Source organism: Perognathus longimembris, chromosome 25 (genome assembly GCF_023159225.1).
Source record: "Perognathus longimembris pacificus isolate PPM17 chromosome 25, ASM2315922v1, whole genome shotgun sequence".
NCBI lineage: Eukaryota > Metazoa > Chordata > Mammalia > Rodentia > Heteromyidae > Perognathus > Perognathus longimembris.
This window is the reverse complement of record NC_063185.1, coordinates 21,020,194-21,041,457: the sequence shown is the minus strand read 5'-3', so window position 1 is coordinate 21,041,457 and position 21,264 is coordinate 21,020,194. Positions and strand designations below refer to the sequence as shown.

General features: G+C 55.8%; 1 protein-coding gene across 2 annotated transcripts; it reads right to left on the bottom strand.

The window, feature by feature from the left end:
- Positions 1-8,425: 8,425 nt before the first annotated feature.
- Positions 8,426-21,040, bottom strand: Mat2b (methionine adenosyltransferase 2B). Of its 2 annotated transcripts, none has more exons than XM_048334198.1 (7): positions 20,990-21,040; positions 16,154-16,348; positions 15,153-15,267; positions 14,816-14,968; positions 10,810-11,001; positions 9,810-9,922; positions 8,426-9,307 (listed from the first exon to the last, which is right to left on the bottom strand). In XM_048334198.1, exons 1-7 carry the CDS (start codon positions 21,017-21,019, stop codon positions 9,137-9,139), a joined length of 969 nt encoding a protein of 322 aa, XP_048190155.1. In that variant the 5' UTR covers positions 21,020-21,040; the 3' UTR covers positions 8,426-9,136. The 2 variants fall into 2 exon arrangements, with proteins under 2 accessions (XP_048190155.1, XP_048190154.1); XM_048334197.1 differs by lacking the exon at positions 20,990-21,040 and adding an exon at positions 19,573-19,688.
- Positions 21,041-21,264: the final 224 nt, after the last annotated feature.

The window sequence follows — 21,264 nt, the reverse complement described above, 5'->3', positions numbered from 1 at the left end:
CTGAGTCCAAGGCCCAGGACTGGCCAAAAAAAAAAAAAAGAGTATTAAGTCCAGACTCATACAAGGGATGGGCTTCTGTATTTCCCATGGGCTTCTCTGGAATAAAACCCCTGGCAAGACAAGGTTAATGATTCGGTCGCCACCATTTTTCACAGAGGGGCGGGGTGAATTGATGGATGGATCAAAGGCCCTGGGGTCCTCAAACAAGCATGCAAAGCAGAATGGGGCTGAAAACCTCTCCGATAATCGGAATATCATCTCGTGAGCATTAGGCAAAAGCCAGAAAAGGGCATCTGGTGTCAAAGAGAGAAGTATGGTTGAAGTCATCCACAGACACCACATCCTGTCATCAGTGACCACCTGGAAAATGGAGCTTAATATAATAAGAAACCAAAAGAGCCCTCCCACCAATCAGACGGCAGAATCGATCTGAAGGGGCGGGGAGAAAGCCAGGCTTAGCCAGTGTCGTGTGGGCCCGCCTATTTAATCATGTGGAACCCCACTCAGTGCATGGCCCATAACCATGACCAGATTAATCTGGGATAATTAGAGGTAGCTGTCGTCACTGGCTGTGTATTGATTTCATAATCAGAAAGGGGCTTGGTAGAATTCAAGAATGAGGCCCCATCTTTCCCGGTACAACTAGGCAAGGCTACCCCGTCCCAACCCTTCTGCTCTTTGCAGGAGCCAGGGAATAAGCGCAAGTGTTCCTTCCAGAAACCCAGCCCTTTAAGACAGTACACGCAAGCAAGTTGACTTCTTAACCCAACCTGCTAAGCTGCCTAGGGGCCAACCAACACTAGCGGGCTCTTCTGGCCTCCCTCCTTCTCCCTCCCCCTTCCCCCATCTGCCTGCCCCGGTCTCTCTGGGTGCCTAGTACCAGGCCTTGAACTCAGGGCCTCATGCTCTCCTGTTGGAGAAAGCAAAGATCCTCTAGGAACACAGCTGGCTGCGCACAGAGCGGCCTCGCAAACAGTGAACGCACCAAGCACCAGTGGCTCTCGCCTCTCAACCTAGCCACGCGGGAAGCTGACATCAGACAATCATGGTTCAAAGCCAGCCCTGGCAGGAACATCTCTAAGACTCTTATCTCCCAATAACCACGAAACAAGGTCAGAAGTGGAGCTGTGGTTCAAATAGCAGAGTGCTAGCTTTGAACAAAATATCTCATGGACATTAGCCAGGCCCTGAGTTCAAGCCTTGGGACCAACACAGCCCGCACCACAACAACAACGAACAACCTAGTAAACTCAAAGGTCCTGTGCTGAGCCGGGTCGGGGAGACATTTCCAAACGGGGGTCTCCACAAAGTAAACCAACACGGGATTCCTCTCAGGCATCGTTCCCACGGATTTCCAAACTTCTAGTTCAGTAGGTCAGGATCTACCTTCATTCATTCCTCTTCCCTGTATCTGTGGGTTCATAGCATCGCTGTCAGACCTCACGGGAGCCATCATTTCCCAGAATGCTTCTCTGGCAGACGGGGGTGGGGGGTGGGGAAGTGGTAGCTCATTATTTATCCCCATGCAGAGCAAGTGTAGGAAAGCCATCTTGCTATCCACGGTGCCCAGGCCCCACTGTGAGCGCGTTGCTTTCAGCCTTGATGGAACTTCCACAGGCCCGAGAGTCGAAGTGGAAGTTTGAGGCCAGGACTGCGCGAGCTCCCGTCGGAGCTTTGCCTCTCACTGGTGGTGACAAAAGTCGAGCGGCAAAGCAGCTGTCTCAGCACTTGGAATTGAAATCCCCGTCTCTCTCACCGGGGATCTGCCAGGCTGGTGCTGTTTTCCATTTATAGTTTATTTTGCTCAGTAATTATTCACCAAGTGTTTTATAGGACATGTGCGGTCTTCCCCCATCTTGATCGTAAACTCCTGGGGTGGTGGGAAAGCTTTTTAAAAATGAAAAGAACACCTGGAAAGAGAGAAAGGACGCTTCGCGTGGGGATGCTGTCACCAGGGTATCCGGGGTCCTTTTCTCTCTGACACTCAGCTCTTCGCTCAGGAATCAGAGGCAGGGGTTTGGGGGGATGGAGAGTCATTTTTTTCCTTTTTCTGTTAGTCATCGGGCTTGAACTCAGGGCCTGGGCGCCGTCCCTGAGCTCTTCATCTCAAAGCTAGCCTTCTAGCACTTTGAGCCACAGCTCCACTTCCAGTTTTCTGGAGGTTCATTGGAGATGAGGCTCTCCCAGACTTTCCTGACCCAGCCGGCTTCGAACTGTGATCCTCAGAGCTCAGCCTCCTAAGTAGCTGAGATGACAGGCCTGAGCCACCAGCTCCCAGCTTAAAAAAAAAATGTTTTACACCTTGAATAGCTCTTATCCAAAGGACTTGGGGACTTGTTTTTTAATTAAGAGTTTGGAATATTTGCATAGACCAAATGAGGTATCTTGAGGCAGGGACTCCGTTTGGAACATAAAATTTGAGGTTTCACAGACCCTTCATACCGATAGCCTGGGATTCGTGTGAAGCAATATTTGTGTGTGCTGGTATTCCGGGGCTCAAACGTTCTCAGGTTTTAGAATATTCCGACTTTCCGTTAGGCACTAAGCCTGGTGAGGGCACCTATAACCCCAGCACTTAAGAAGCTAAGGAAGGAGCATTGGGTGTCCGAGGCTGAGACCGTATTTCAAACTTTCAAAAAAAAAAAAAATCAGATTGGCAATGTTCAACCTGGCCAGGCTGAGCACCATCAGCTCACGCCTGCAATCCCAGCTGCTCAGGAGGCTGAGGTCTGAGGATCGCAGTTTGAAACCAGCCTGGGCAGAGAAGTCCACCGAGACTCTTATCTCCAAATGACCACCGGAAAAGCCGAAGTGGCGCCGTGGCTCTAAGTGGCAGAGCTCCAGCCTTGAGCGGAAAAGCTCAGGGACAGCGCCCAGGCCCTGAGTTCAAGCCCCACAACCAACAGGGAGAAAAGAAAGAAGTGCCCAGGGGCTGAGGATATGGCCTAGTGGCAAGAGTGCTTGCCTCGTGTACATGAGGCCCTGGGTTCGATTCCCCAGCACCACATATACAGAAAACAGCCAGAAGGGGCGCTGTGGCTCAAGTGGTAGAGTGCTAGCCTTGAGCAAAAAGAAGCCAGGGACAGTGCTCAGGCCCTGAGTCCAAGCCCCAGGACTGGCAAAAAAAAGAAGTGCCCAGTCTGCATTTGGCAATTGGGGGGCGGGGGGAGAGTCGTCACGCAGTGCTGCTCACAGTTCGCATCACAACAAACAGTGAAGAAAGCGAACGGGTCAGAAATGCAAACGCCTCCACGTGGCTCCGGTACAGGTGGACACTGGCGGCGGAGAGGCGCCAGGAAGCCCGTCCTGTTGTTACTTTAGAGACTGGAAGAAAACGAAGCATCCTTGGGAAAGTAGAGTCGCAGAGCTACCATGTGATCGGGGCGTGCAAGGTGTATGCTGGAAGACACCGATGCTAAAACATCGTGTGAACACACACACGCACACGTGTGTGCACACACACGCACGGCGCGGCTCTAGATTCCCATAGAGTCGCCGTGGAACGGCACAGAGACGCTCAGATCCCGTTGGCCTTTCTCCAAGGGTGTGACACTCGGATCTCATCGAGCGCCCTCGCTTGCCGAGGAGGAAGGAGCAGTCCTGTGGTGGTCCTGGGGTGACAGCTACACCCCCTCCGCTCACGCCCCATCTGGACCAGGCCCAGGGCTGCCAGCACCCAAGCCGGCCAGGGCAGGAAACCCCGCCAGACCCTGCGCAGAGCAGAGCGCAGCGTGGGGCTCCGGAGCAGAGCGCTGAGCAGCCGGGAGCAGCCATCCAGACCCCGGGACCAGCGGTGGATGGGAGCGCCCTCGTGAACGCCAGCCACGCGTGCGTGCATGGGGGGGGCAGAAGGAGACTCCCCCACGCTCAGCAGAGCCCTGCATTCAAGGCCAGGGCGTGCGAGGCAGGCTCCGAGTTCAAACCCCGCGCTGCCGAGTGATGAAAAGCAGCTCTGGACCCGCCGATGTGGCTCTCTCCCTCTCTCTCTCTCTCTCTCTCTCTCTCTCTCTCTCTCTCCCTCTCTCTCTCTCTCTCTCTCTCTCTCTCCTCTCTCTCTCTCTCTCTCTCCCTCTCTCTCTCTCGTTTTTTTACTGTCTTTCTAGATGGCACCGTGTGAGGGATCGTGCCACGAGCGAGCCATGTCAGGAGCGTAGAGACACACTTTGTCGTTCCACAGGTCAGAATTTAAACAACCACACACACACTCACACACACACACTCACACACACACACGCACACACTCACCAGCTGTGCGGCTCTCACCTGCTCCGGGTCTTCATCCACAAGCCCCGCCGGCACCCGAGAGCCGAGGGCAGCTGCCAACGCGCCTTGTTGGGTGTCCATCTTGTCATCAACCCTCTGGTCACACTTGACGCTTGGCAGGAACGCTGAGAGTTCAGAGCGTCTGGGGAAGGGGCTCACGGGGCTCGCCCAGGGGAGCAGAGGCTGGGAGAAGGCAGGCAGGGAGAGAAGCCCAGCACGGAGCCACCCGATCGCAGAGCCACTCCTGGGTAGAGCCGGCTCTGGACGCAGGGCCATGGGAGCTGATATTGTTGTAGAGCTCACTCCATCTTGACGATGAGGTCAACCTGACCCTCAAATTCTGCTTCTGTAAATGGCTTGCTTGTTGCTTGCTCCACCCTCCGTGTCAACCTCCTACATCTGTGCCTCGATTGCTCATTTGTGGCTTACTCCACCCCCTGCGCCAAGCCCCTACATCTGCGCTACGCCTTTACCTTTATAAACCCTGCTCACTGAAGGGTCGGCGCTCTCAATCCAGATCCGCTGCTCTCAATCCAGATCCGCTGCGGCGGTGGCGGTTGTGAGTCCAAGCTCCAGCTTGCAATCAAGACTCTCGTGCGTTTGCATCGGAATCAGCTCCTTGGTGGTTTGTGGGGGCCCCCAAATCTGGGCCTAACAATGTTATGCTTTCTGCCCTCCTAGTGTCTGAAGACAGCCCTTCCTGCCCCGGGCTCCGTGGGGCTCCTGGCTCCCCTGGTCGTCGAAGTCTATTCCTGTCACCGAGTAGGAATCCAGAAGCAACATGCTTCCTGGGCCTTACCTCGATCGGTCCTTAATTATCCTTGCTTGACGTTCTATCTCACTCAAGCGACTCGTTGGAAGCGTGGTCACACCGCAGATCCCCTCCGCCCAGCTGTCAAGGGTTGTACTAAGTAGCTGGCGGCCCTGGGAGACGAGGTGTGTGTAAATTGAAGAGTGGAGATTTCCTTATCAGAGGGATCTAACCAGAATAATTTGTGCAATCAAGACTTTGAATAGCTGGTAGGTTCATAGAATTTCTCCAGTGTAATTAGGAGAGGCATTGTTGTGTAATGAAGAAAATTAATTAGAACTAAATGTTTGGGGAACGTGTGGTTAGGTAACCAAATGCATATTTGCAGCCTAATTGGTTTCGCAACAGCTGGAGGCAGTCCCTGCCCTTTCTGGATGTTTAGTTAATGGATATTTTAACATGTCCCACTGTTTGCTTTGCCTTAAACTACTTCAATACAGGGGGAAAAAAGTCTATCAAAGGTGTAAACCAAGGATATATCCCATTGGAAAAGCGCCTGTGGAGTCTGGTTTGCTTGAATATGCGGTCTGTCAGCAGTAGAACAGTAGATCAGTGGAACAGAAATAATAGGTGCTGTGGATATAACCAGAGAGCTCTGGTTATATTTTATTATGCTATGGCTATATTATATAACATTATAATTTTGTATTTTACCATATATATTTTATATAATTACATATAATATATTGTTTACATTACCTATCATATATGTGTATGTAATTATGCATGTAATACATTTTTATATCATGTGTAATACATAATGTGTATAAAATAGTTTATTTATACACATTATATAATCTATGCCAAATATTAATATTGTGTATTTGATATATTGTTATATGTTATATTGTATGTGTGACATCTTCTACATGTACATAGAATATATCATATATGGTTGTCACATTTATACAGCGCATGTTGTTTCTGTATACCCACTTTGTGTATAGCCATCTTGTAGCTAGCTGCCTGCTATGAACTGCTGCTACGTGACTTATTCTCCGGAGTCTGGTTCAGCTGTCCGATGTCAGGCTGTGATGGGAGCCATAGTGTGTGTGTGTGTGTCTGTCTGTCTGTCTGTCTCCCACAAGCATCCAGGAACCAACAAGAATGGGCTGGAGCATGAAGATCAAGGGAGAACTCAGTCACCCCGTGGGTCAGAAGGCTCTCAAGTTGGTTTTCTTTCTGGCTTTGGAATCACCACCAGGACCCCGAGAAGACCACGCTCTGTCGATGCCCAACCCGAAAGCAGTGGTGTGTAAAATGCAGTCTGCACGGTTTGGGGTGGGGGGGATCCCATCTCTAACAGGAGCCTCAGGCCCCATGGAGCCCCCACCTGGGCCCCCCAAGCTCTCCCGGGCTCAGCTCAGAGCCTCCTGATGGGTTTGCTTCCCTGGGAATTGGAGCAAGAGGAAAAACGAGCCCAAGGCTATTCGGAAACGGCTCATTCGTAAGAGACCTTCCAACACTTTGGAAATTAAAAAAAAAAAAAAAAAGAGCAGTCTATAACTATTGGATACAAAGCCCCCAGTGACTTCCCCCTTGATAATGAGGGGTCCCCGGGAGAGGGGGTGTTAGTCAGGGGCAGTCATGCTGCAGAAGTCAGGGAATTGAGGACGAATTCCAAGTCATTGGGAAGAGCTGGCGGTATTTTCCTCAAGAGGGGGAAGAGCAATTCACCAGGGAAGGAAATCAAATTTGAATTTCTCCCCACTGTGAGCAAAGCGCTCCATCGACATGAGACCTCTTCCTCTGTGACTCGGTGGTCCCAGCACTGACCAACGCCACTCCGCATCCCGCATGCTGGGCTCTAACCAAACTGAAGGGGTTAAGGCACACACTCGTGTGTGTGTGTGTATGTGTGTGTATTTTACGCCTGTACTGGGGCATGAACTCAGGGCCTTGAGCGCTCATTCAGTTGCACTTGCTCACACCTGGTGCTCTACCACTTGAGCCACACCTCCACTTCTGACTTTTTGCTGGTTCATCAGAGATGAGCCTGCAGGACTCTCCCACCCCGGCTGGCTTTGAACTGTGAACCTCAGATGTCAGCTTTCCTGAGGTTCCTGGAGCCAGTCTACCATGCGTTATCTTTAATGCTCAACATTGAAAACTGAAATAGTCTCATGGATCCGTCACACGTGCCACGTCTCACTGGTCTTGCGTGACATTTTAACCCCAGCTCTCTGGTCTGGCCAGTTCTGCCCTGTAGCTGTGCATTTGCCAGCCAAATGGACCACTGTTTATTGCAAACCTGCTGGCTGGAAGGAAAAAACAACACCTCAGCCTTTACAAAGCAGCTGCACGAAGCAGAAGAGCCAGATAGAAACGTAATAAGCAAGGTGTTTGAATTCATTTTGGACATTTAAAAATGCTCTGGGCTCCATTTCATAAAACATTTGCATTTGTAATGAAAGGGAAGGGTGGGAAATAACCCATTTTCAAACCTAGAGTCTCAGGTTAACAGGCGCTCTTGTGTTGTAATATATTTTTTTTTGCAGGAGTAATTACAAATTGTACACAGATTCATTGTTCCTGGAGTACCTTATCGAGACATTTTCCCATACATCTAATTTGTCCTGTCTGAAATGTAACTTGACAGAAGGGATTTTCTTAATTGCATTTGAAGTCTTTCCAAGATAATCAACTGCTTTTTTTTTTTTTTTGAGCATGATAAAACACAGTAGACAATGTTGCGGTCTGTCTTAGGCTCCAATGCTGAAGTTTTGGGATTAAGAGACAGCAGAGAAGCAAAGTTTGCCTCTTAAACCATTCAGTCGCTCCGTTTTCATTTGCCTCCCATTTAAATGTCCGTCAGATCCTAAGTGTGGCGAACAGAATTTGTCCCCTCCCATCTGCCCCATTAGGACAGCTATCACTTTGGGAAGGGGTATAAGAAATATTTACTAGAGAGATAAACGTGTAATCCTTGTGATTCTGAAGTACCTTAAATGAAATGACCGGCCCAGAGGTAAAAATAACACATTTTTAGGTGATAGAGGAATCCCACAGAAAGCCGCTGGTGAGCTTGGCGCCAGTGGCTCACACCTGTAATCCTTGTTACCCAGGAGGCTGAGCTCCAAGGATAGCGGTTCAAAGCCAGCCTGGCCAGGAAAGTCAGTGATGCTCTTTATCTCCAATGAATCCCCAGAAAACCGGAAGTGGCGCTGAGGCTCAAGAGATAGAGTGCTATCCTTTAGCAAAAGAGAGCTCAGAGACAGTGCCCAGGCCAAGTTCAAGCCCTAGGACTGGCACCGAAAGAAAGAAAAGGGAAGTTAGAGCCACAGAGGAACGCTGGTTCAGACGGGTGGGCGGCACGTGAAGAACAACAAACACAGGAAACCAGGCCTGACATGCCAGCAGTACGTATTTATTATCACTCGGGAGTGGTCCAAAGACTGACAGGCTCATTATTATCAGTATAACCGAACATGTGAAATGTCTGCAACACGGAGTGAAAAGGGCAGTTGTGTATTTATATTACAAAACCACACGCGTGCGCGCACACGCACCCCCCCTGGAGTGTTTGCCACGTCCGGCTGCGAGCGGGGCGCCCAGCCACAGACACGAGTGCTGACCGGGCATAAAAACTCTTACTTACGTTGCAAAAATAAAGTTTCTTTCCTCACACATTTTGATCTGAGCTCAGGCAAAGCAAGTCACGAACACCAATGATTTCATACGACCTCACGCGCTCTACAACAATCAACCAGTCAACCGCTGCAACGAGAACAAGGGGAAGAAGGGATCCTGAAGGTACAGCAGTTCCGGGAGGCACCGGGGCCGCGTCTCCCCCCCGGGGAGCCCGCGGCGGCGGCGGGTGGGGGCACCCTGGCTCTCGGGAGTTACTGCAGGGGTGAGGTGAGCCGGAACAGAGGGAGGAGCAGACAGAGGACCGCGGCTGCGGGGGGCCCGGGGAGGGGGGCCTTAGACCATGTCACTAGTGCAAGAGCGTTGTTCACCTGGAAGGAAGCGCACGGTCACCGCCGGAGTGCGCGTGCAAAGCGAGCTCCGTCCGGGGTGACCAGGGCGGCCGGGGGCGGGGCGGGGCGGGGGTGGGGGGAGCTAGTGGAAGACCGTCTGCCGCCAGCGCTTGTCGATGAGGAAGGGCCAGAGCGACTCCTTCACCCCCAGCCGGAACGGCGTCCGCTGCCCGATGCCCAGGGCCTCCAACCTGGAGCAGCCCAGCTGCGCGTTCCGGGGGCGCTGGGCGCCCAGGACCGGGCTGTCGGTGATCTCCAAAGGGAAGAAAAGGGGACCGTGAGGGCCCCACCCAGGCTCACCCTCTGGGGCGGGGCTGACCGCGGGGCGGGGCCGCTGATGGGGCGGGGCTGGCCGCGGGGCGGGGCGGACTGCGGGGCGGGGCCGCTGATGGGGCGGGGCTGGCCGCGGGGCGGGGCCGCTGATGGGGCGGGCTGGCCACAGGGCGGGGCCGCTGGTGGGGCGGGGCTGGCCGCGGGGCGGGGCTGACCGAGGGGCGGGGCTGCTCATGGGGCGGGGCCGCTGATGGGGCAGAGCTGACCGCGGGGCGGGGCCACTGCCTGGGAGAAGCAGGCTGCGCGGGGTGTGGCTGCTCATGGGGCGGGGCCTATGGCAGGGCGGGGCCACTGGCGGGGCGGAGCCGCGGGCAGGGCGGGGCTGCTCACGGGGCGGGGCCTCTGGCCGGGCGGCACACGCTGCGCGGGGCGGGGCCACTGACGGGGCGGAGCCGCGGGCAGGACGGGGCGGGGCTACTCACGGGCGCAGGTGGCTGCTGGGGAGGTTGAAGGCGTCGGCGATGGCGCAGGCCATCTCGTACTTGGTCATCTGCTCGGTGCCGGACCAGTGGAAGGTGCCCTTGATGGACGGGTCCTGCGGACGAGGGCGCGCGGGCTGCGGTCACGCGGGAGCCACGCCCACAGGCCGGGGCGGGCCGCAGCCCCCGCCCTCTCCGCAGTGGACCCCGCGGGGGCCAGGGCGCATCCCCGCCCATGTGCCTTCCGCGAGGCTGGCCCTCGGGATCGCTTGTGGGTCAGCCTGAGTCCTGACAGTGACCCGGTCTAACGTAACACGCGGAGCTCCCATTAGATTAAGAAGCTACAACTAGACATGAAAATAAAAATACCTTTGCAGACGGGCTGACTAGTCCAACCTTAAGCATTGTCATCTCTCAAAATAACTCCCTTCACATTTTGGAAACGGTGGTTCGGAAGCTGGCCATGGCTCACGCCGGTCACCCTACCCACCCGGACCAGGGTTCGAGACCGGCCCACGCGGGAACGTCCCTGAGCCATCAGAACCACGCCGGTGGGCGCTGTGGCTCCGGAGGCGGCGCGCGGGCCTGGGGGGCGGGGGACGGGGCTGGGCGGCAGGGCGGCGGCCTCGCACGCACGCAGCCCTGGGTTCCATTCCTCAGCGCCAACCCACATGGAACAGAAAACTCTGCAAGTGGTGCAGTAGCTTAAGCGCAGAGTGCGGGCCTTGAGCAGAAAGAAGCCGGGACGGTGCCCCGGCCCTGAGTTCAAGGCCCAGGACTGGCAGCTGGCCTCTCCAGGGCCTCGAGGCCCTAGGCCGCGCTCCTGCCCCCCCCCACCCCCCCGCGGGCCTGGAGATGGGGTCTGGGGGCGAGTCCTGGGGACCGGGAAGGCACCGGGCCCGCTCCGGAAACTCAGGCTTTCCCCAAGCTGTGGTTTGCTGCCCTGGGCGGGGAGGAGTGGGGACCCCGCCCCCCGCCCCCCCCCCCCCCCCCGGCCTCTCACCAGCATCCGCTTCTCGGCCAGCTGCCGGCACACGCCGGCCACGTCCTTGACGTGCGTGGGAAAGCGCTGCTGCAGTGGTCCATGTGGCCGACTTGTTGCTGAACTGCACCTTGTCGAACATGACGGTCACCGCGCTCTCCTCCAGCCGCTCCACCTCGCCGTACAGCACGGGGATGCGCAGCACCGGCGCGCCTGCGCGGAAGGACGGACGGACGGGCGGATGGACGGATGCAAGGGGACCGGTGCTGAGGGGACGCCCGGCGCGGGGATCCCCCTCCCCCCGCCGTGTCCTCGGGACGGGGCACCGGAGCACCGGGCGCGGGGCGGGGGGGCGGCCAGGGCCTCGCCACGGCGGGCGGGGAGCCGCTGCGCGCTCCTCCACCACCACGGGGGGAGGGATTTCAGGGCACTTAGGCTCTAATTGGTCCCCGCTGAGGGGCATGGTGTATGGATAATTAGCGCTTTAATTGCAAGTAATTCTAAGTTTTATAATCAAATGATCAGACAAGTAAACAGGGAGACTGCTGTGGTCTCCACCAGAACTCCCTCCAGAGCTCCGCGCTGATTCAATCCCCAGGGCAACAGTGCTGGGGGGAGGGAGGGTCAGGTCATGGGCGGAGCTGGGGGGGGAGGGTCAGGTGACAGTCACTGTTGGGGGGAGGGTCAGGTCACAGGCAGTGCTGGGGGGAGGGTCAGGTCACGGGCAGAGCTGGGGGAGGGTCAGGTCATGGGCAGTGTTGGGGGAGGGTCAGGTCACTGGCAGTGTTGGGGGGAGGGTCAGGTCACAGGCAGAGCTGGGGGAGGGTCAGGTCACTGGCAGTGTTGGGGGGAGGGCCAGGTCATGGGCAGAGCAGGGGGGGTCAGGTCACAGTCACTGTTGGGGGGGAGGGTCAGGTCCTGGGCAGAGCTGGGGGGGGTCAGGTCACAGTCACTGTTGGGGGAGGGTCAGGTCACAGGCAGAGCTGGGGGTGAGGTCACAGTCACTGTTGAGGGGAGGGTCAGGTCACAGGCAGAGCTGGGGGGAGGGTCAGGTCATGGGTAGAGCTGGGGGGGTCAGGTCACAGTCACTGTTGGGAGGAGGGTCAGGTCACAGGCAGAGCTGGGGGGGTGAGGTCACAGTCACTGTTGGGGGAGGGTCAGGTCACAGGCAGAGCTGGGGGGGTGAGGTCACAGTCACTGTTGGGGGGAGGGTCAGTCCCGGGCAGAGCTGGGGGGTGTCAGGTCACAGTCACTGTTGGGGGGAGGGTCAGGTCACAGGCAGAGCTGGGGGGGTGAGGTCACAGTCGCTGGGGGGGTGAGGTCACAGTCACTGTTGGGGGGAGGGTCAGTCCCGGGAAGAGCTGGGGGGGGGGGTCAGGTCACAGTCACTGTTGGGGGGAGGGTCAGGTCACAGGCAGAGCTGGGGGGGTGAGGTCACAGTCACTGTTGGGGGGAGGGTCAGTCCCGGGCAGAGCTGGGGGGGGGGTTTCAGGTCACAGTCACTGTTGGGGGGAGGGTCAGGTCACAGGCAGAGCTGGGGAGGGGAGGTCACAGTCACTGTTGGGGGGAGGGTCAGTCCCGGGCAGAGCTGGGGGGGGGGGTTTCAGGTCACAGTCACTGTTGGGGGGAGGGTCAGGTCACAGGCAGAGCTGGGGAGGGGAGGTCACAGTCACTGTTGGGGGGAGGGTCAGTCCCGGGCAGAGCTGGGGGGGGGGGGTTTCAGGTCACAGTCACTGTTCGGGGGAGGGTCAGGTCACAGGCAGAGCTGGGGAGGGGAGGTCACAGTCACTGTTGGGGGGAGGGTCAGTCCCGGGCAGAGCTGGGGGGGGGGTTTCAGGTCACAGTCACTGTTGGGGGGAGGGTCAGGTCACAGTCACTGTTGGGGGGAGGGTCAGGTCACAGGCAGAGCTGGGGGGGTGAGGTCACAGTCACTGTTGGGGGGAGGGTCAGTCCCGGGCAGAGCTGGGTAAAGCCTTTTTCCTCTCAAAGCCCTCGGCTTCCCCTCTGCTCCTCTTGAGAGCTGCTTGTCTGCACAGGCTCCGCCGTGGCCGAGTGGCCCGAGCCTGAGCTGCGTCTCACAGGGCAGCGGGCCGGGGGCCCCCAGTGCCAACCGGAAGTGCCTGCTGGAAGCCCCGCGGCGGCCCTGCCCGCCCGCTCTGAGATGTCTGCTCTCACCAGAAGGGCTAGTACCTGTCCCTTACTTTAGGGACAAGTGTCCTTTTGGAAATGGTTCTGCAGGAAGATAATTTGTGGTTGTTCTTCCTTGATCTATGCCCCCCCAAAAATAGCTTCTAAGAATATATGTATCCTCGTGGAAAAGGTTGTGTTTAAGTTCACGATTTTTGTAAACATTCGGTCAAATTAAACAAAAGGGGGGAAGAAAAGAAGGATTTTGTACAAGAGATCTTTCTCAGGTAGGGAAAATCTAGAAATTTATAAGAAGTTGTTTTTATTTTGGGGGGGGAGTGAAGAGAAAGAGAAAATGCTTTTAGATGAGAAAGGATTTTAGAAAGTAAAATCCTTTTAAAAGGTAAAATGTTCCAGAATGTTCCAAATGAAAACAGCAAGGGGGGTGGGGGTGGGGGAGAACAGAGTGTGAGAGGGGCAAAAAAAAAACAACCAACACCCAGAACACAGAAATCAGAAGGCTATAAAAGTTGTATAAGATGTGAGAGTAGGTCTTATAAAGCATGTTGAAGATGGAAGCTGTTAGCCAGGTGCAGGCGGCTCACGTCTGTAATCCTCGCTCCTTAGGAGGCTGAGGTGCCCCTTTCACAGTGGAACAGCAAGTGACCTGACCACTGCACCTCCAACAGACAGACGGACACGGGCGGCGCCCTTACTACAGCCACCAGGCTGGTTTGGGACTCCGGTGGATGGCCCTACACTAGGTGTTACATCCATCCATCAGGTATTCTGGCATTGAATAGATGACGCCTAGGTTGTATCGTAGCATTTCCTTACAGAACTTATGATTCGTTTAAAAAATTCCATGACACATGCCACACGGAAAAAAAAAAAAAAACGGCTTGCTTTTTTTGAAGTCAAGTTTTCACCAGGATCTCTCACTTCTCTTTTAGCTGAAGACCACCCTGTCGTCTTCCAGTGCTGAGGGGGGCAGCCTGCCAGCTGAAATCCCCCACTTTACTTCCTACACTGAAGGGAAGGGGCCTCTGCCTTCCTCCTTCCCAGGCGCGGCCAAGTGTCTGCTCTTAGCGTGACGCGCAGAGGATGGACCATGCGCCTTTTACCCTCGTACGATTAGAGGGGGCGGTGATGCCAGGGATACACTGGTGAGGAGTCGGGAAATTCTACTCTTCTCAACAGATATCAAAAATTACAACAGGGAAGCAAAGTGGAAAAGCAGACGAACTCCTCCCTGTTACTCTTGTTCTTTTTTGACTCAGGGCCAGGGTGATCCCCCCTTTGCTCAAGGCGGGCCCTCTACTACTTGAGCCTCAGCTCCACTGTGGCATTTTGCAGGCTTACTGCCAATCTCCCCCACCCCAAACCACTGTGTTAAAATCAGGCGTCACTGGACTGACACAACTTCGCATTCTTCCAGCGAAAGGGGTAACGACGGCCATTTTGGATGTTTAACTCCCGTTTCCTGCATGTGGACCAGGAAATGTTTCTCGGTGTTTGTTTCTCCCCACTACTGTAAGCCTGTTATGCTAAAAGAGATGCTTGCTAAAACCAACAAACACATCCACAGGGTAAAGAGAAAACCCAACAATAGCAGAATGCTTCAAGAAGAAATGCCACTGCCCCACGGTTTAGGAGTATAAAAATGAGCACTCGGTTTCACGATACAAAGATGGGCGCGAACACAGTGCCAGCAGAGTCCAGGAATCGGAGCAGTCACACCTGAGGACGTGTAAGTACCTAGTTTCCCTTCCTATTAACTATATTCTCTGATCTCTCTCTAATGACTCATCCCCTGGACTTTCTACAATTAGACACGTGTCGCTCATAAACAAAAAGTAGTTCTCTGAAACCATCGGAGGCTCAAGCGGCCGGGTCTTACCTACGTTGTTTTCCAGGACCGCCTTTTCTCCTTCTAATTTGGTTTTACCATACAGATTTAGCGGCGCCGGCGTAGCGTCCTCTGAGTAAGGTGGATTTGTCCCATCAAAAACGTAGTCTGAGCTAATGTAGATGAGAAAAGCTCCCACTGCAGCTGCAAAGATGAAAAAGAAATGCATAAGAAGCTATTACAATGTTTCATGCCATTCCTTTTCTTTAGCAGAACTCAGAATGGTTTGTTCTGTGGGACACAGAAACACACGCAAGCGGTCTGTAAAACACTCATCTGTGAACCTGCAGCAGTGCTGCCTGGGTAAGAGCGTGTGAAGGCAGTTTACCTGCTTCTTTTGCCAGATTCCCAGAGGCCTCCACGTTCAGCTGGGTGGCAGCATCTGGCTGGCTCTCCACAACATCTGGTCTTCTCTCTGCAGCACAGTGGACTACCACGTGAGGCTACAAGGCAAACAGCCACCGACTTCAGACCCAACCAGATAAAGCGCAGCACACTGCGCCGCCCGGAAGCCCGGAAGCCCACGCCGCCTTCAGAGAAAACGATGCTTCTTCAACATCCTCTCAGGGGAGATGGATCCCTGGGACTTTCAGTGCAGTTTCCTTTCCCTGATTTCCCACAAGGCTCAGACTTCCTCAAATTGCATATACGCCTTGGAAAGTAAAGTGCAATTTTGTTGCTTTGGCTTTTCTTCTTCATGGTGCTGGGGAGCCAAGCCAGGACATGGCAAGAAATCTACCCACCCAGCTACATCCTCGGGCCAGTAAAGAGAAATTGACCAAACCCTGGACGGAGATCAGGAGAGACTGTCCAAAGTATGAGCCGGGCACTAGTGGCTCATCCCTGTAATCCTGGCTACTCAGGAGGCTGAGATCTGAGGAGGGCAGTTCAGAGCCAGCCCCGGCAGGGAAATCCACGAGACTCTCATTTCCAAGGAAACACCGGAAAACCCTAAGTGGCGCTGTGGCTCATGTGGTAGAGCGCTGGCCCTGAGCAGAAGACGCTCAGGGAGAGAGCCCGAGCCCTGAGTTCAAGCCCCACAATTAATCAAAAAGAAACAACAACAACAACAAAAAAGCTTACTATTTCTGTCTTTCAGGAGTTACACACATCTTGCCGTGTTGAAGAAAGCGCGCTCGGGGGCCGGGGAGGCCGGGCTTGGTCCTCAGCAGGCCGTGGAGGGCTGGCGCTTCCGTGCACGGCATCCCCGTCGACAGCATGTATGCCATCGGGGCACTCCCGCCCCTCTCTCCCCCCGACACCCCCCCCCCCCCCCCCGCGCCAAACCCAGGAAGAGGCGCGAACATCAACTCCGGGAGGAGACTGTACCTGAAAGTTGTGAATGATTTGGTGAACGGCTTCCGAATCCAACAGGTTGACCTGCTCAAACTTTGGCCTTGCTCTTCTAAAACCACAGCCAACAGCATGCCAATTGTTCTGCTGAAACTCCTTGTAAACGGCTCTTCCCAGCAGCCCGGTGGCACCTGTGACCAGAACCCGCCGGCTGGGGGTGTTGCCCTCCTCCTGAAAGCCAGGGGAAAGGACCGGGTCACTGGCGGCGACAACAACTCTACCACAGGGAGCCACTCACTGCTCTTGTTCCGCAGGGACTGGTGCCGGAACCCGGGGCCTCCAACACGCTAGGTGAGCAAACTGCCGTCTGAACTCTACCGCGTGCCTTATGCGTTCATGCTGGTTTGGAGACTGGGTCTTATTCTTACTGCTCATGCCTCCCTGTCTTTCAGACTCAAGGAGCTTGAATAAACATGACCTCCAACCCCATCTCGCCTGCCACCTTTCTACTACCTGGATCAAAGGAGAACCTGAGAGACACTGGCAACACAAAATCTCAATTACGGAAAAAAAAATGTATATGTATACACACACACACAAATATATACAAAGGATTCCAAAATCCAGCTGTTTCCAGCATATGAAAAATCTGAAAGGAAAAGGCTGAGTAAGGTAAAATCTTAAAAGATTCTTTTCTCATAGTTCTTCTAGTTGCAAAACATTTGAAAAGTGTACAGAAACTTCATCCAGGCTCTCCGTTGAAACTTCTGGCTCTAAGCCAGGTGATTTATGAAAACAAGGACTTCAGCCAGCCAAATATTTTCTTAGACTTTTGGCAAGAAGACAGCGCGACAAAGACGCAACTGTAAAGAGGGATGAACAAGCCAAGTCTGGTGGTGGCAGATTCACACAAGTTCCACAGGAGATGCTATGAGGTGCAGGACAGGTACAAAGAAACGCCACAGTCACGCAACCCACAGTAAGTGCTAAAGAGTGAACTGAGAGCTGCGCCCTTCAGTTTCGAAAGCACATGTTTCTCTCATTTTAATATGTTTGTGTTGAAGGCAAAAGGTGAGTCTTGGGAGTGTGCCAGTCTGGCAGTGTTTTCTGGTCCCTTGGTGCACCTTAAGATAAGAGGCCGTCTCTGGGCGGTGACTCACACCTGTAAGCCTAGCTACTCAGGAGGCTGCGCTTTGAGGGTCAGGGTTCCCTAAGTCCATCAGATTCTTCTCTCCAATTAACCAGGAAAACTGCAGAAGCGGTGCAGTCACTAGCCTTGACTGAGCAAAAAGCTCAGGGACAACACCCAGGCCCTGAGTTCAAGCCACAGGACCAGCACAAACAACAACAATAAATTAAGAGACTGTTTGGACTATCGTACAATCAGAAACAAGATCTTAAGACTTGACACGGTATGAAGTTTCAAGAACGAAATTTTTGGTTTGGTTTTTCTTTCCTGATGCTTACAAAAGGATTGGGGTTGCAAGGAGAATGTGCACCTTTATTTCCTTACACCGTGTGTGGATGTGTACTGTGCTAAGGAACTATTGCTAAGGAACTAGGAGAAAGAGTGCGCCCTACCCAGTGGTCAGATGGCAAAGCAGGGATCTGACACGGGAGCATCGAAAGGACAGTCGTCCATCCTGAATTTGAAGACTGTCAGGCTTAGGCGGTTCCTCCCACTTGGTAATTTCCAAGCTAAAGATGCTACAGATGGTAAACATTTTGTCCACAGAAAGGGAAAGACTGAGACCAGAGCTTGAGTCTTGTCTCTATGCAATGAATTTTGTTTTGACCTCATGAATGACAGTTTTATCTGCTTAGAAATTATAACACTCATATTGGTCTAATTAAATTCCTCACTGGTGGTAAGCAGCATTTCCACAAGACGGTTAGTGCTGCGATTCTAGCGCTTCTGCATTACCCTTACATGTAGATCCTCAAGACTACCGTTTCTGCCTGAGCCATCTATTTCCTCAAGTTTTGGTCTATGAATAGTTGATTAAAGACACGTTTGAAATTACTCTAATCTCCCATCTGCCTCTACAGCATAAACTCAATATATGGAATTCAAACACTTTAGGTCATCTTATTTGCAGATGCCCCAAATAACTCCCGATAGTCTGTGGATTTAGCTTGAGCTGCTTGTGCAACATGCCAAAATGCAACTTTCATCAGTAGCACTACAAAGAAAAAGAGGGAGGGAGGGAGGGAGGGGAAGGGAAGGAGGGAGGGGAAGGGAAGGAGGGAAGGAAGGAAGGAAGGAAGGAAGGAAGGCAGGCCAACCTTGAAATCTCAAATGCACTGTCTAGTTAAGTTAAATGACACCAAATGCTATGGCTACTGGGAGATGAATAACTCTTTCCATACAGTCCTTGAGTACCAGAACACTGACTTCCACTTTAGGAAACATGTATTAAAAATGTGGCCTAGTGGTAGAGCGCTTGCCTACTATTCATGAGGCCCTGGGTTCGATTCCTCAATACCACATACCCAGAAAAAGCCAGAAGTGGCGCTGTGGCTCAAGTGGTAGAGTGCTAGCCTTGAGAGAAAAAAAAAAAATGCTCAGGGACAGTGCCCAGGCCCTGAGTTCAACCCCCAGGGCTGGAAAAAAAAGAAAGAAAAAAAATGCTCCGAAAGAGTCAAGAATGAAATGGCACTAGTGGCACGCACAGGGTTGTTCTGCCCTCTTCACCCTAACCTAAGACCTTTCGACCCCTGGAATCCTTTCAGTGTGGCCGCGCTGTTATTTTTTTTTTCCTTACGTTTTCTTATTCACATCCATTACCTGTACCAAGGGTCACCACGTCCTGACACGTCCCTCTAGCCACACAACGTACCAACTTGATCGGACCCCTCCCTCCTTTAACTTCCCGCAGTCCTGTCACTCACGAAGCCTAACACGCACCTCCTGACCTCTTGGGGGAGGGGGGGGACAGCCCCACCCCCACTGCAGCCCCTCTGCGCCCCAGTGGCTCTGAAGGAAACCATGGCTGCTGCCGCCTCTCAGATACCGTGATGAGGGAGGGAGGGAGGGAGGGAGGGAGGGGGTTTTCGTGCCACAGGTTGGCAGAGCGCGCCAAGCCCTCCCTCCATGGAGAACATGGAGCTGGGGTGGGGGGGAACGACGGGGACGGGGCCCAGGCCTCAGGCCCAGCGGCCGCCCCCCGCCACCCCGTTCCCAGCGCTCCCCACACGCGCAGGGTGGAGTCGGGGGGGGTCCCCCTTTCTCCCGCGACGGGCAGCCGCTGTGCGCCCGCGACTGGCTGGGGGTGGGGGCTGGGGTGGAGGGGGGACCCCCCCCACACACCCTTCCCGCCCCGCCCCTGCACCCCTCCGCCCGGGGACACCCCCCTCCCAGACACCCCGGGACGGGACGCACCCCCCCCCGCCCGCAGCCCGGGCTCTCGCGCCGGAAGCTCCCCCCCGACGCCCACGGGACCCCCGCCCCCTACCTCCACCAGCTGGCAGCTGCCGGGCACGAAGTGGATGGACAGCTCCTTCTCCCGCCCCACCATGCCCGCCGTTTTCCCGCCGCCGCGGCCGCCACAGCCCGCCCCGAACCGCCGCGGGCCGCAGGTTCCCCCGCCGCCCCCCCAACGCCAGGCCCCGCCGAGCCTCCGCGCCCGCTTCCGGCTTCCGCCGCCCCGGCCGCGCCCGCTGATTGGCCACGCTCCGCCACGCCCCCCAGGAGGGGGCGGGACCTCGCGGGACGCTCGGGGCCCACGCGCCGGCTCTTAAAGGGACACGCGCCAAGGAACCCCGACTGCAGAGTCTGGGGGAGCAGCGGGGGCGCCGCTTCACCATCTTTTATTTATTTTATTTATTTTTTTCCCCTTCTTTCCTTCTTCACCGGGGAAGAAGGATCGAGCGTGGACGGGCCTGGCGTTCCAGGCTGGCAGCGACCCGCCCGCGTCCGAGCCGGGGGAGGTGGGGGGGCTGGGGAGGGGGGGTGGCCGTCCCGAGATCTGGAAAGTTACCAGTCCTTACTAAGTCCTTATAACAACGCGTAAGCCCCAGGCGGTGGCCGATCGCGAATCCCAAGGGCGGCCCCGACCCCAGGAGAAGCCCCGAGAGCCGTCTCGGGGGGTGGGGGGGGGTGGGCGGGTGGGAGGGGGGGTGCTGACCCGGCCGTCCGTCCCGACGACACTTGGGGAAGTCGAGGCAGAGGGATCTAGTTTCCGAGGCACCCCGTAATGGACCGAGTATCAAGAAAAGTGGTTGGGGGGACGGTGGGGTGGGGGTGGGCAGAGAAGGGGGGGACCCAAGTGCACAAGGAAATAGAAATGATAGCCCGGCCAGGGGCGACCCCAGGCCCGAATCCCACCCCCACCCTGGAGGGGGGACGGGGAGCCCACACTGGGGGGGGGGGTCGGTCCGGAGGCTGACTGGGGTGAGCGGGTGGAGGGCACGCGCGTCGGAGGAGCGCGCTTTATAGAATCATTTTCCCGGTGGGGGGGGTGGGGGGGACCCCGGGAATTAAACCGCCTCCATTCACAGACACCACCTCACTTCCTGGGCGACCGGGCAGGCGTCCTGGAGCGGAAAGTTAGGGGAGCCGATGGGAGTCAGCCCGGGACCCCAAGTCCGCGGGGCGCCCCGTCCCGCCGGGGACTTTGGTAAAGTGGGGGGGGGCAGTGGGGCTCGGCTTCCCCCCGGAGCCCGGCTCCTTCCTCGGGGTGCTGGATCGTGCCGTGTCCCCGTGGTGGGGGGGGGCGGGGGGAAGGCAATGGACGCCCGCTGTCCCCCCCCACACACCTGTTTTCCCCCTCCTCCCCGGCTCACGTGGGCCCGGCTGCCGCCCGGGGTGGGGGGGAGGTGGGGGGAGGTGGGGGGGTGGGGGGGACGCCGGCGCCGCCAGCCCGGCCTTACCTGCTCCATGGCCTCCGGCATCGCGGGCATGGCGACGGGGTGGGCCCCGGAGCCCCGGGCGGGGAGGGAGGGAGGGAGGGAGGGGGGCGCCGCTCGCCCCGCGCTGGGGCTTTGTGTGTGTGTGCGCGCGCGCGTGCGGGGCGCGCTCCGGGCGCGGGCACGGGATTCCCAGCCCCGGAACCCAGCGGGCCGCCGGTCCCACCCCCCAGCCCTCCGCCTTCCCCGAACACCCAATGAGAAGTTGCCCGTTCCCACCGCCGGCCAGGCGGGGAGCC